At 48.4% G+C, this 13,893-nt stretch overlaps 2 protein-coding genes across 3 annotated transcripts in view; one reads left to right on the forward strand and one right to left on the reverse strand.

Annotated features, from left to right (window-relative positions):
• The window catches only part of LOC138797143 (zinc finger protein 271-like), a 124,566-nt gene that overhangs the window by 88,114 nt on the left and 22,559 nt on the right, over positions 1 to 13,893 (forward strand). The gene's annotated exons all lie outside the window — the stretch shown is intronic.
• LOC138797104 (zinc finger protein 850-like) overlaps positions 1 to 13,893 on the reverse strand; it is a 52,660-nt gene that overhangs the window by 24,371 nt on the left and 14,396 nt on the right. Inside the window, exons 8-9 of the mRNA XM_069976906.1 lie at positions 6,735 to 8,136; positions 3,831 to 3,984 (exon numbers count right to left, since the gene is read on the reverse strand). Coding sequence (XP_069833007.1) covers positions 3,831 to 3,984; positions 6,735 to 8,136 — 1,556 coding nt within the window. The remainder of the gene's footprint in view (positions 1 to 3,830; positions 3,985 to 6,734; positions 8,137 to 13,893) is intronic.

A 13,893-nucleotide genomic window follows, 5' to 3' on the forward strand; every position in this document is an offset into this window, starting at 1 on the left:
TGTAAGCTTACCTTACTGCTGGGGTCACACTGATAGTAACACAATGTAACATCCCTCCTCCTGTAAGCTTACCTTACTGCTGGGGTCACACTGATAGTAACACAATGTAACATCCCTCCTCCTGTAAGCTTAACTTACTGCTGGGGTCACACACTGATAGTAACACAATGTAACATCCCTTCTCCTGTAAGCTTACCTTACTGCTGGGGTCACACACTGATAGTAACACAATGTAACATCCCTTCTCCTGTAAGCTTACCTTACTGCTGGGGGGGGGGGGGGGTCACACACTGATAGTAACACAATGTAACATCCCTTCTCCTGTAAGCTTACCTTACTGCTGGGGGGGTCACACACTGATAGTAACACAATGTAACACCCCTCCTCCTGTAAGCTTACCTTACTGCTGGGGTCACACTGATAGTAACACAATGTAACATCCCTCCTCCTGTAAGCTTACGTTACTGCTGGGGTCACACACTGAGGAGCTGCTCTGTATCTTGTAGATGCTGGAGGTGTAGGACCTGTGATGATGTCACAATCATATGACCAGTACATGAGGGGGCGGAGCTCAGCAGTGCAGGAGAGAAGAGATTGTGGTGAAGGACCTGCAATCATGTGACAGTAGTGGGTGGGGCTTCTTCCTCGCTATATACAGGATAATACAGATGATGGAGCAGTCACTCTTATATAGCTGTTGTAGTGCTTAATAAATCTGTATACTGTAATCCCTTTTTTTCTTGTTCTCCCAATTTTCTACAGTTATTATAGCCAGAACCTCTTTGGGTGCAGACTCTATTCAAACTGTGCTACAAAGCCCTCAGTGGTGACAGGTGTGCTAAGTATTTTTGGACTTAGTTTTCTTTTTCTTAAGAAACTTATGTTTCAAGACTCAAAACCTCCCCATAGAAATGAATGGCGGAATGTTCAGAAATACATATATCACACAGCACAGCACTAATCAGCCAATTACAGCACATATGCAAATAGCTGAAATGTAGCAGCCAATATAAACTAATAGCGCCCTAACTCATCCACATAGTCACATGACCCCTACTGAACAATAGAAGATGGCAGCTCCTTACTAATTCACCACATTGACATAAATACAGATTTCCACAGGATTGTAATGATAATGAGCTTTTTTTTTTTTTTTTTTCAGGCTGCTCTTCAAGGTTTTTGTGGTAGGCGAGTGCCTGATGTGTCAAGAGGGTAGATAAGGTGTGGAAGTGTTGTGTGAAAGGGTGAGGTGAGGAAGTGTGGAGGTGGTGTGTGAGGGGGTGAGGTGTGGAGGTGGTGTGTGAGGGGGTGAGGTGTGGAGGTGGTGTGTGAGGTGAGGAGGTGCTGTGTGAGGTGTGGGGGTGGTGTGTGAGGGGGTGAGGTGTGGAGGTGATGTGTGACGTAGTGAGGTGTGGAGGTGATGTGTGAGGTAGTGAGGTGTGGAGGTGATGTGTGAGGTAGTGAGGTGTGGAGGTGGTGTGTGAGGTAGTGAGGTGTGGGGGTGGTGTGTGAAGGGGTGAGGTGTGGAGGTGATGTGTGAGGTGTGGGGGTGGTGAGGTGTGGAGGTGATGTGTGAGGTGTGGAGGTGGTGTGTGAGGTAGTAAGGTGTGGGGGTGGTGTGTGAGGTGGTAAGGTGAGGAGGGGGGAGGTGTGGAGGTGGTGTGTGAGGTAGTGAGGTGTGGGGGTGGTGTGTGAGGGGGTGAGGTGTGGAGGTGGTGTGTGAGGAGGTGGTAAGGTGTGGGGGTGGTGTGTGAGGGGGGAGATGTGGAGGTTGTGTGTGAGGTGTGGAGGTGGTGTGTGAGGGGGTGGTGTGTGAGGGGTGAGGTGTGGAGGTGGTGTGTGACGGGGTGAGGTGTGGAGGTGGTGTGTGAGGTAGCGAGGTGTGGGGGTGGTGTGTGAGGGGGTGAGGGGTGGAGGTGGTGTGTGAGGTGTGGGGGTGGTGTGTGAGGGGGTGAGGGGTGGAGGTGGTGTGTGAGGTGTGGAGGTGGTGTGTGAGGGGTGAGGTGTGGAGGTGGTGTGTGAGGTGTGGAGGTGGTGTGTGATGGCTGAGGTGTGGAGGTGGTGTGTGAGGGGTGAGGTGTGGAGGTGGTGTGTGAGGGGTGAGGTGTGGAGGTGGTGTGGAGGTGGTGTGTGAGGTAGTGAGGTTTGGAGGTGGTGTGTGAGGTAGTGAGGTGTGGGGGTGGTGAGGTGTGGAGGTGGTGTGTGAGGTAGTAAGGTGTGGAGGTGGTAAGGTGAGGAGGGGGGAGGTGTGGAGGTGGGGTGTGATGTAGTGAGGTGTGGGGGTGGTGTGTGAGGGGGTGAGGTGTGGAGGTGGTGTGTGAGGAGGTGGTAAGGTGTGGGGGTGGTGTGTGAGGGGGGAGGTGTGGAGGTGGTGTGTGAGGTAGTGAGGTGTGGAGGTGGTGTGTGAGGTAGTGAGGTGTGGAGGTGGTGTGTGAGGGGGTGGTGTGTGGGGGGTGAGGTGTGGAGGTGGTGTGTGACGGGGGGAGGTGTGGAGGTGGTGTGTGAGGTAGCGAGGTGTGGGGGTGGTGTGTGAGGGAGGTGGTGTGTGAGGTAGTGAGGTGTGGAGGTGGAGGTGGTGTGTGAGGTGTGGAGGTGGTGTGTGAGGTAGTGAGGTGTGGAGGTGGTGTGTGAGGTAGTAAGGTGTGGAGGTGGTGTGTGAGGTGTGGAGGTGGTGTGTGTGGTAGTGAGGTGTGGAGGTGGAGGTGGTGTGTGAGGTGTGGAGGTGGTGTGTGAGGGGTGAGGTGTGGAGGTGGTGAGGTGTGGAGGTGGTGTGTGAGGTAGTAAGGTGTGGAGGTGGTTTGAGAGGGAGTGAGGTGTAGAGGTGCCGTGTGAGGTGTGGAGGTGGTGAGGTGTGGAGGTGGTGTGTGAGGTAGTGAGGTGTAGAGGTGGTGTGTGAGGTAGTGAGGTGTAGAGGTGGTGTGTGAGGTAGTGAGGTGTGGAGGTGGTGTGTGAGGTGTGGAGGTGGTGTGTGTGGTAGTGAGGTGTGGAGGTGGAGGTGGTGTGTGAGGTGTGGAGGTGGTGTGTGAGGTAGTGAGGTGTGGAGGTGGTGTGTGAGGTAGTAAGGTGTGGAGGTGGTGTGTGAGGTGTGGAGGTGGTGTGTGTGGTAGTGAGGTGTGGAGGTGGTGTGTGAGGTGTGGAGGTGGTGTGTGAGGGGTGAGGTGTGGAGGTGGTGAGGTGTGGAGGTGGTGTGTGAGGTAGTAAGGTGTGGAGGTGGTTTGAGAGGGAGTGAGGTGTGGAGGTGGTGTGTGAGGTGTGGAGGTGGTGAGGTGTGGAGGTGGTGTGTGAGGTAGTGAGGTGTGGAGGTGGTGTGGAGGTGGTGTGTGAGGGGTGGAGGTGGTGTGTGAGGTGTGGAGGTGGTGTGTGAGGTGTGGAGGTGGTGTGTGACGTAGTGAGGTGTGGAGGTGATGTGTGAGGTAGTGAGGTGTGGAGGTGGTGTGTGAGGTAGTGAGGTGTGGAGGTGGTGTGTGAGGTAGTGAGGTGTGGAGGTGGTGTGTGAGGTAGTGAGGTGTGGAGGTGGTGTGTGAGGGAGTGAGGTGTGGAGGTGATGTGTGTGGTAGTGAGGTGTGGAGGTGGAGGTGGTGTGTGAGGTAGTGAGGTGTAGAGGTGGTGTGTGAGGGGTGAGGTGTGGAGGTGGCAGGAGGATTTAGCAGTCAATAGATCATTGGTCACCTTAGTGAGGGCACTTTCCATGGAGTGGTTGAGGCAGAGGGGGGATAGATTGTACCAACCAGGAACACCATTTACTTTTGTGAATTTTCTCAGGAGTTTGAAAAACATTTTCCACAAATCATCAAAAACGCTTCAACCCTGTGTGACTTCTCATGTCTAACACAAGTTGATTTATCTGTAAAAACGTTTCTACATTCTGAACATAAATATGGCTTCCCTCCTGTGTGAATTCGTTCATGTACAGCAAAATATGATTTACTGGTAAAGCATTTCCCACACAGTGAACATGAATAGCCGTTCTCTCCTGTGTGACTTCTCCCATGTAAAACAAGAAATGATTTACCTGCAACATTCATGCAACATTTCCCACACTCATGAATATGGCTTCACTCCTGTGTGACTTCTCTCATGTATAACAAGATTTTGTTTACTTGAAAAGCATTTCTCACATTCTGAACATGAATATGGTAGCATAGATCACTCCTCAGAGGCGGTAGTATATATCACTCCTTCTCAGAGGCGGTAGTATATATATTACTCCTCAGAGGCGGTAGTATTTATATATATATATCACTCCTTAGAGGGGGTAGTATATATCTTTCCTCAGAGGCGGTAGTATACATGACTCCTCCTCAGAGGCGGTAGTATATATATATATATCACTCCTCAGAGGTGGTAGTATATATATATATCACTCCTCAGAGGTGGTAGCATATATCACTCCTTCTCAGAGGCGGTAGTATATACATCACTCCTCTTCAGAAGCGGCAGGATGTATCACTCTTCCTCAGAGGCGGTAGTGTATATATATATCACTCCTTCTGAGAGACGGTAGCATATACATCACTCCTCCTCAGAGACGGTAGTATATACATCACTCCTCCTCAGAGACGGTAGTATATACATCACTCCTCCTCAGAGACGGTAGTATATACATCACTCCTCCTCAGAGGCGGTAGTATATACATCACTCCTCCTCAGAGACGGTAGTATATACATCACTCCTCCTCAGAGGCGGCAGTATATATATCACTTCTTCTCAGAGGCGGTAGTATATATATATCACTCCTCAGAGGTGGTAGCATATATCACTCCTTCTCAGAGGCGGTAGTATACATCACTCCTCCTCAGAGGCGGTAGTATATATATCACTTCTTCTCAGAGGCGGTAGTATATATATATCACTCCTCAGAGGCGGTAGTATACATCACTCCTCCTCAGAGGCGGTAGTATATATATATATCACTCCTCAGAGGTGGTAGCATATATCACTCCTTCTCAGAGGCGGCAGTATATACATCACTCCTCTTCAGAAGCGGCAGGATGTATCACTCTTCCTCAGAGGCGGTAGTGTATATATATCACTCCTTCTCAGAGGCGGTAGGATATATATCACTCCTTCTGAGAGACGGTAGCATATAAATCACTCCTCCTCAGAGACGGTAGCATATACATCACTCCTCCTCAGAGACGGTAGTATATACATCACTCCTCCTCAGAGGCGGTAGTATATATATATATATATATATCACTCCTCAGAGGTGGTAGCATATATCACTCCTTCTCAGAGGCGGCAGTATATTATATATATATATCACTTCTCAGAGGCGGTAGTATATATATATATATATCACTCCTTCTCAGAGGCGGTAGTATATATATATATCACTCCTTCTCAGAGGCGGTAGTATATACACATAACTGCTCCTCAGAGGCGGTAGTACATACACATCAATCCTCCTCAGAGGCGGTAGTATATATCACTCCTCCTCAGAGGCGGCAGGATATACACATCACTGCTCCTCAGAGGCGGTAGTATATACACATCACTCCTCCTCAGAGGCGGCAGGATATATCACTCCTTCTCAGAGGCGGCAGTATATATATATCACTCCTCCTCAGAGGCGGTAGTATATACACATCACTCCTTCTCAGAGGTGGCAGTATATATATATCACTCCTCCTCAGAGGCGGTAGTATATGCACATCACTCCTCCTCAGAGGCGGTAGTATATACACATCACTCCTCCTCAGAGGCGGCAGGATATATCACTCCTTCTCAGAGGCGGCAGTATATATATATCACTCCTCCTCAGAGGCGGTAGTATATGCACATCACTCCTCCTTAGAGGCGGTAGTATATATATATATATCACTCCTCCTCAGAGGCGGTAGTATATACACATCACTCCTCCTCAGAGGCGGCAGGATATATCACTCCTTCTCAGAGGTGGCAGTATATATATATCACTCCTCCTCAGAGGCGGTAGTATATACACATCACTCCTCCTCAGAGGCGGCAGGATATATCACTCCTCCTCAGAGGCGGTAGTATATACACATCACTCCTTCTCAGAGGTGGCAGTATATATATATCACTCCTCCTCAGAGGCGGTAGTATATACACATCACTCCTCCTCAGAGGCGGCAGGATATATCACTCCTCCTCAGAGGCGGTAGTATATACACATCACTCCTCCTCAGAGGCGGTAGTATATACACATCACTCCTCCTCAGAGGCGGCAGGATATATCACTCCTTCTCAGAGGCGGCAGTATATATATATCACTCCTCCTCAGAGGCGGTAGTATATACACATCACTCCTTCTCAGAGGTGGTAGTATATATATATCACTCCTCCTCAGAGGCGGTAGTATATGCACATCACTCCTCCTTAGAGGCGGTAGTATATATATATATATCACTCCTCCTCAGAGGCGGTAGTATATACACATCACTCCTCCTCAGAGGCAGCAGGATATATCACTCCTAGCTTGTAGCCCCCTTAGATAGGCTGGTAGGATTAATAGCAGCTGTGAGTTAACCCTATGCTGTAAGACCAGCTGTAACCTGCTGCACAGCCTGACACAGGACACAAGCTACAAGGGGACCATAAACCCCCCCCCCCCCCCCCCATGTGAATGAGGCCTTATAATAAGTCTGCCAGGGACTGTGCCACAGCGCCAGGAAATCATAGAAGAACATGTCTTTATATTGTTCTAGCTTTTTATTCTGTTTCATCATCTTTATATGATGCACAAAAAGAATTACATTAATATCATTGCAGCTTTTCTCCTGTGTGGGTTCTCTCGTGTTTACTTAGTGTACCTTTAGTAATAAAACATTTCCCACATTCTGAACATGAATACGACTTCTCTCCTGTGTGAATTCTTTTATGTATAACAAGATCAGCTTTTCTTGTGAAACATTTCCCACATTCTGAACACGAATATGGTTTCTCTCCGGTGTGAATTCTCTCATGTAAAACCAAATCTGCTTTTCTTGTAAAACATTTCCCACAGTCTGAACATGAATAAGGCTTGTCTCCTGTGTGCCTCCTCTCATGTATAACAAGGTTTGATTTGTTTGCAAAACATTTTCCACATTCTGAACATGAATATGGTTTTTCTCCCGTGTGACTTCTCTTATGTAGAACAAGCTCTGATTTTCTGGTAAAACATTTTCCACAATCTGAACATGGATATGGTTTCTCCCCGGTGTGGATTCTCTTATGTGTAACAAGATTTGATTTCTTTGCAAACAATTTCCCGCATTCGAAACATGAATACGGCTTCTCACCTGTGTGAACTCTCTCATGTATAACAAGATTTGATTTTTTTGCAAACCATCTGCCACATTGTGAACATGAATACGGTTTCTCACCTGTGTGTATGCTCTCGTGTTTATCAAGATGTGATTTATTAATGAAGCATTTCCCACATTGTGAACATGAATATGGCTTCTCTCCTGTGTGAATTCTCTCATGTGAAATAAGATGGGTTTTTTGTGTAAAACTTTTCCCACATTCTGAACATGAATATGGCTTTTCCCCTGTGTGACTTCTCTCATGTTTAACAAGATGGGATTTTTGTGTAAAACACTTTCCACAATCTGAACAGGAGTATGGCCTTTCCCCTGTGTGACTTCTTAGATGATTTTTAAGATAAACTTTAGTAAAAAAGCATTTTCCACATTCCGAACATAAATGTGTTTTCTCTCCGGTGTGATTTCTCTTATGTATAACAAGATAAGATTTATTTGTAAAACTTTTCCCACATTCTGAACATGAATATGGCTTCTCTCCTGTGTGAGTTATTTCATGTGCAACAAGATGGGGTTTTTGTGTAAAACATTTCCCACATTTTGAACATGAATATGGTTTCTCGCCTGTGTGACGCTTTTTATGTCTAAAAAGACCTGATCTTTTTGTGAACTCTTTTCCACATTCATCACATTGAATTTTTTTACCACTTTTCTGCTGTGTCCTTGTGGTAGTGGTGTGTGAGCGGTCAGAAGAGGGTTCCTCATGGTCAGGAGGATTATATGATAGATCTGTAGTATGACGTCCTGGATGTACAGTAAGGGGGAGGAGGGCTTCTCCTGAGGAGCGCTGCTCCGCACCTTCATCCTCTTCTTTATAATTCACAGGAAACATGAAGGTTTCCTCATAATTCTCATAGAAATTTTCTGTTAGGTTAAGAGAAAGTTCAAATTAAAGGGGTTGATCATCAAAATTTTTCTTTCAAATCAACGGGTGCCAGAAAGTTATACAGATAAGTGTTCCGGTACTTATCAGCTGATGTATGTCCTGCAGGAAGTGGTATATTCTTTCCAGTCTGGTGAGCAGGAGAGGTTTTCTATGTGGATTTGCTGCTGCTCTGGACAGTTCCTGACATGGACAGAGGTGGCAGCAGAGAGCACTGTGTCACACTGGAGAAAATACACCACTTCCTGTAGGACATACAGCAGCTGATAAGTACTGGAAGACTGGAGATTTTTTTAAAATAGTAAATAAAAATTATTTTACAAGTAAATTACAAATCTCTGGCACTTGCTGGGAACAGTTGATTTGAAAGAATTTTTGGGGAGGTACACTACCCCTTTAAATAAATGTTTTTTTTTAGGGAAATACATAAGATTCTGATTATGGTGGAATCGCACACAGATACATACACACATATATATATATATACACACATACATACAGTATAGCACACACCTCGTTGTGGATACATTTTGGGCTCTGACTGGTAACTGAACCGGGATGTGATGTATGACTTCAGCCTTTATCTGCCCTCTCTCTTTTGTATACCGTTGTGTTGGATATCTCTGGCCATATTTACGTATTCCAGGACACCTTGGGGCTATATCCAACATCAGCAGCCCCCCCGACCCACAGCCTGCCCTGGAATTTATTTGTATCCAGAGTTCTCCTGTAGGGAAGCTTCACACGTACCGCATCACAGCGGATTTCACTAAATGAATGAACGCAGCATTAATCCGCACTGTCAAATCCACTGTGATACGGTACGTGTGAAGCAACGCTAAAGGAAATTGATGGGGGTTGGAAGCATCACCCTGTGTAACTCCATCCTCCCCTACCTGGTATAGCAGCTGCCGGCGTCTCCTCCTCCTTCACCTCACTCATACACCAGGGATCGCCCCTCATCCTCTCTTCTTCTGCTTCATCCTCCACTTTAATATTAGTCACCTGATCTCCCCCCTGATGGGACATATAGAACAATTCAGTACAATCCAGCAGACAGGAGGGAAAATCTAACACATCAACATAAGAAACCAGCAACATGTATCTATCAGCCTCATCACATCTATGAGTGCAGGAGCAACAACCACCAGCACCGGGGGGCGCTATAGAGATATAGTGCTATAGCATCAGCCTCATCTACCTGCTGATTGTCTGCTGGGACATTTCCCTCTGGACAGTCCTGGGAATACAGAGGACGGGGACACCTCTCTGGGGGATTCCTGTCACTGCCTCCATCTGTAGGGAACACACAGGGAGCCAATCCATTATACACTGCTACATGTCATCAGGAGGAGGAGGATGGGAGGAGGATGGGAGGAGGAGGGGGAGGGGGGGAGGAGGATGGAAGGAGGATGATAATCTAAGGGCCCCTCCCCCCCTGCTCTCTAGCATCAGGAAGGTCTCCTCTTACCTTGTGCTGTGAGGCCGGGCGGCTGATCCTCCATCATGAGCGGCTGCTCCCCCCGGTACAGATCCTTGTGTCCTTCTACATACTCCCACTCCTCCATGGAGAAATAGACGGCCACATCCTGACACCTTATAGGAACCTGACACACACAATGATCACACAGTCATCCCCCCCAGCCTGCTGCCTCCTGGATTACTCTATCATCTCCCAGCATTCCCCAGTGTCACCTCTCCAGTCAGCAGCTCAGTCATCCTGTGGGTGAGTTCTAGGATCTTCTGCTCATGTATCAGTGATGGAGGCTCCGTGATGGGGCCCCAGGCCCTGCTCCGCCCTCCTGACTCCTGGGGGAAGGCCACACCCTCCCCCCATGTCTTCTTCACTATGGTGTAATCCTGGGGATGGAGAGAGACAATGAGGGGACTGAGCCCAGTATTCCTGCCTCCTCCTCACTACAAAGAGGAGATTGTCCCCCTGTATAGAGCTCTAGTGAGGAGGAGGAGGAGGAGGAGACACATCTGGACTACTGGGGTCAGTGCTGGAGACCACCGCACCTACAAAGAGGAGACCAGATCCAGAACATAGAGCGGGGGAGGGAGGGGGCCAAAGAGCCCAGACAACAATGGTGGAAATCTAGAGAAGTTACCTCTCCGGTCAGCAGGCGGATGATCTCCAAGGTGACGTGTAATATTCTCTTACTGATCTCATTCCTGTCCTTCTCCATCCTTGGGGGGTCATTCAGGAGGAGGAGCGTCTGGGGGAGAAGAGGAGACAACTGGAGCACAAGGAGGGGCTAGTCCTGCTGTGACCTTTATTTCACAGCCAGGGACCCCAACCATACAGGGGCCACAGCATATGTAACATCCCACCTCCTGTAAGCTTACCTTACTGCTGGGGTCACACACTGATAGTAACACAATGTAACATCCCTCCTCCTGTAAGCTTACCTTACTGCTGGGGTCACACTGATAGTAACACAATGTAACATCCCTTCTCCTGTAAGCTTACCTTACTGCTGGGGTCACACACTGATAGTAACACAATGTAACATCCCTCCTCCTGTAAGCTTACCTTACTGCTGGGGTCACACACTGATAGTAACACAATGTAACATCCCTCCTCCTGTAAGCTTACCTTACTGCTGGGGTCACACACTGATAGTAACACAATGTAACATCCCTCCTCCTGTAAGCTTACCTTACTGCTGGGGGGTCACACTGATAGTAACACAATGTAACACCCCTCCTCCTGTAAGCTTACCTTACTGCTGGGGTCACACTGATAGTAACACAATGTAACACCCCTCCTCCTGTAAGCTTACCTTACTGCTGGGGTCACACACTGATAGTAACACAATGTAACATCCCTCCTCCTGTAAGCTTACCTTACTGCTGGGGGGTCACACACTGATAGTAACACAATGTAACATCCCTCCTCCTGTAAGCTTACCTTACTGCTGGAGGGGGGGGGGTCACACTGATAGTAACACAATGTAACATCCCTCCTCCTGTAAGCTTACCTTACTGCTGGGGGGTCACACACTGATAGTAACACAATGTAACATCCCTCCTCCTGTAAGCTTACCTTACTGCTGGGGGGTCACACACTGATAGTAACACAATGTAACATCCCTCCTCCTGTAAGCTTACCTTACTGCTGGGGGGGGGTCACACTGATAGTAACACAATGTAACATCCCTCCTCCTGTAAGCTTACCTTACTGCTGGGGTCACACACTGATAGTAACACAATGTAACATCCCTCCTCCTGTAAGCTTACCTTACTGCTGGGGGGTCACACTGATAGTAACACAATGTAACACCCCTCCTCCTGTAAGCTTACCTTACTGCTGGGGTCACACACTGATAGTAACACAATGTAACATCCCTCCTCCTGTAAGCTTACCTTACTGCTGGGGGGTCACACACTGATAGTAACACAATGTAACATCCCTCCTCCTGTAAGCTTACCTTACTGCTGGAGGGGGGGGGTCACACTGATAGTAACACAATGTAACATCCCTCCTCCTGTAAGCTTACCTTACTGCTGGGGGGTCACACACTGATAGTAACACAATGTAACATCCCTCCTCCTGTAAGCTTACCTTACTGCTGGGGGGTCACACACTGATAGTAACACAATGTAACATCCCTCCTCCTGTAAGCTTACCTTACTGCTGGGGGGGGGGGTCACACTGATAGTAACACAATGTAACATCCCTCCTCCTGTAAGCTTACCTTACTGCTGGGGTCACACACTGATAGTAACACAATGTAACATCCCTCCTCCTGTAAGCTTACCTTACTGCTGGGGTCACACTGATAGTAACACAATGTAACATCCCTCCTCCTGTAAGCTTACCTTACTGCTGGGGTCACACACTGATAGTAACACAATGTAACATCCCTCCTCCTGTAAGCTTACCTTACTGCTGGGGGGTCACACTGATAGTAACACAATGTAACATCCCTCCTCCTGTAAGCTTACCTTACTGCTGGGGGGGTCACACACTGATAGTAACACAATGTAACATCCCTCCTCCTGTAAGCTTACCTTACTGCTGGGGTCACACTGATAGTAACACAATGTAACACCCCTCCTCCTGTAAGCTTACCTTACTGCTGGGGTCACACACTGATAGTAACACAATGTAACATCCCTCCTCCTGTAAGCTTACCTTACTGCTGGGGGGGGGGGGGTCACACACTGATAGTAACACAATGTAACACCCCTCCTCCTGTAAGCTTACCTTACTACTGGGGGGTCACACTGATAGTAACACAATGTAACATCCCTCCTCCTGTAAGCTTACCTTACTGCTGGGGGGTCACACACTGATAGTAACACAATGTAACACCCCTCCTCCTGTAAGCTTACCTTACTACTGGGGTCACACACTGATAGTAACACAATGTAACATCCCTCCTCCTGTAAGCTTACCTTACTGCTGGGGTCACACACTGATAGTAACACAATGTAACACCCCTCCTCCTGTAAGCTTACCTTACTACTGGGGGGTCACACTGATAGTAACACAATGTAACACCCCTCCTCCTGTAAGCTTACCTTACTGCTGGGGGGGTCACACTGATAGTAACACAATGTAACATCCCTCCTCCTGTAAGCTTACCTTACTGCTGGGGGGTCACACTCAGGGCCGGCCTTTGGGGTGTGCGAGCTGTGCGGTTGCACAGGGCGCATCACTCCTGGCCAGCTAGGGGGCGCTCTGGCAGTCAGCTGCACACTTAACTGGTCTGGCAGACAGACGTTCTGTCTGTCTGCCAGAGCGCCCCCCTAACTGGCCGCCTGCCCTCCTTACATAGTAGTTGGTTTGGGCGCTCCAGACAATAGACGGGCTAGGAACCTGGCAAAGTAATGTTCCGGGTTGGTCCCGGTAAGCTCCGCCCCCGCCGACAAGCCCCGCCCCCCGGCACCCACCACGGGTGGGAGGCTGACTTTTTTCTTGCCACATTGCAGCCTGCAGGGTGCTCAGGTCCCATCAGTGTGCTGACCTGTGACCTCTGCCCAGCCATGTGCCTCCTCCCTCCTCCTCCTCAGCAATGCTGCAGCCTCCAGGATCCTGGGCCCCTGCTGTAAGTCTGATGATTCTCTCTCCTCTGTCTCTCTACCTCTTTCCCTTCTATCTATCTATATATCAGCTGAAACAGTACATAACTACTGCCCCCATCATACCCCAACAGCTAAACAGTACATAACTACTGCCCCCATCATACCCCAACAGCTAAACAGTGCATAACTACTGCCCCCAGCATACCCCAACAGCTGAACAGTACATAACTACTACCCCCAGCATACCCAACAGCTAAACAGTACATAACTACTGCCCCCAGCATACCCCAACAGCTAAACAGTGCATAACTACTGCCCCCAGCATACCCCAACAGCTAAACAGTACATAACTACTGCCCCCAGCATACCCCAACAGCTAAACAGTGCATAACTACTGCCCCCAGCATACCCCAACAGCTAAACAGTGCATAACTACTGCCCCCATCATACCCCAACAGCTAAACAGTGCATAACTACTATCCCCAGCATACCCAACAGCTAAACAGTACATAACTACTGCCCCCAGCATACCCCAACAGCTGAAACAGTGCATAACTACTGCCCCCAGCATACCCCAACAGCTAAACAGTGCATAACTACTGCCCCCATCATACCCCAACAGCTAAACAGTGCATAACTACTATCCCCAGCATACCCAACAGCTAAACAGTGCATAACTACTGCCCCCAGCATACCCCAACAGC

Source organism: Dendropsophus ebraccatus, chromosome 7 (assembly GCF_027789765.1).
Source record: "Dendropsophus ebraccatus isolate aDenEbr1 chromosome 7, aDenEbr1.pat, whole genome shotgun sequence".
NCBI lineage: Eukaryota > Metazoa > Chordata > Amphibia > Anura > Hylidae > Dendropsophus > Dendropsophus ebraccatus.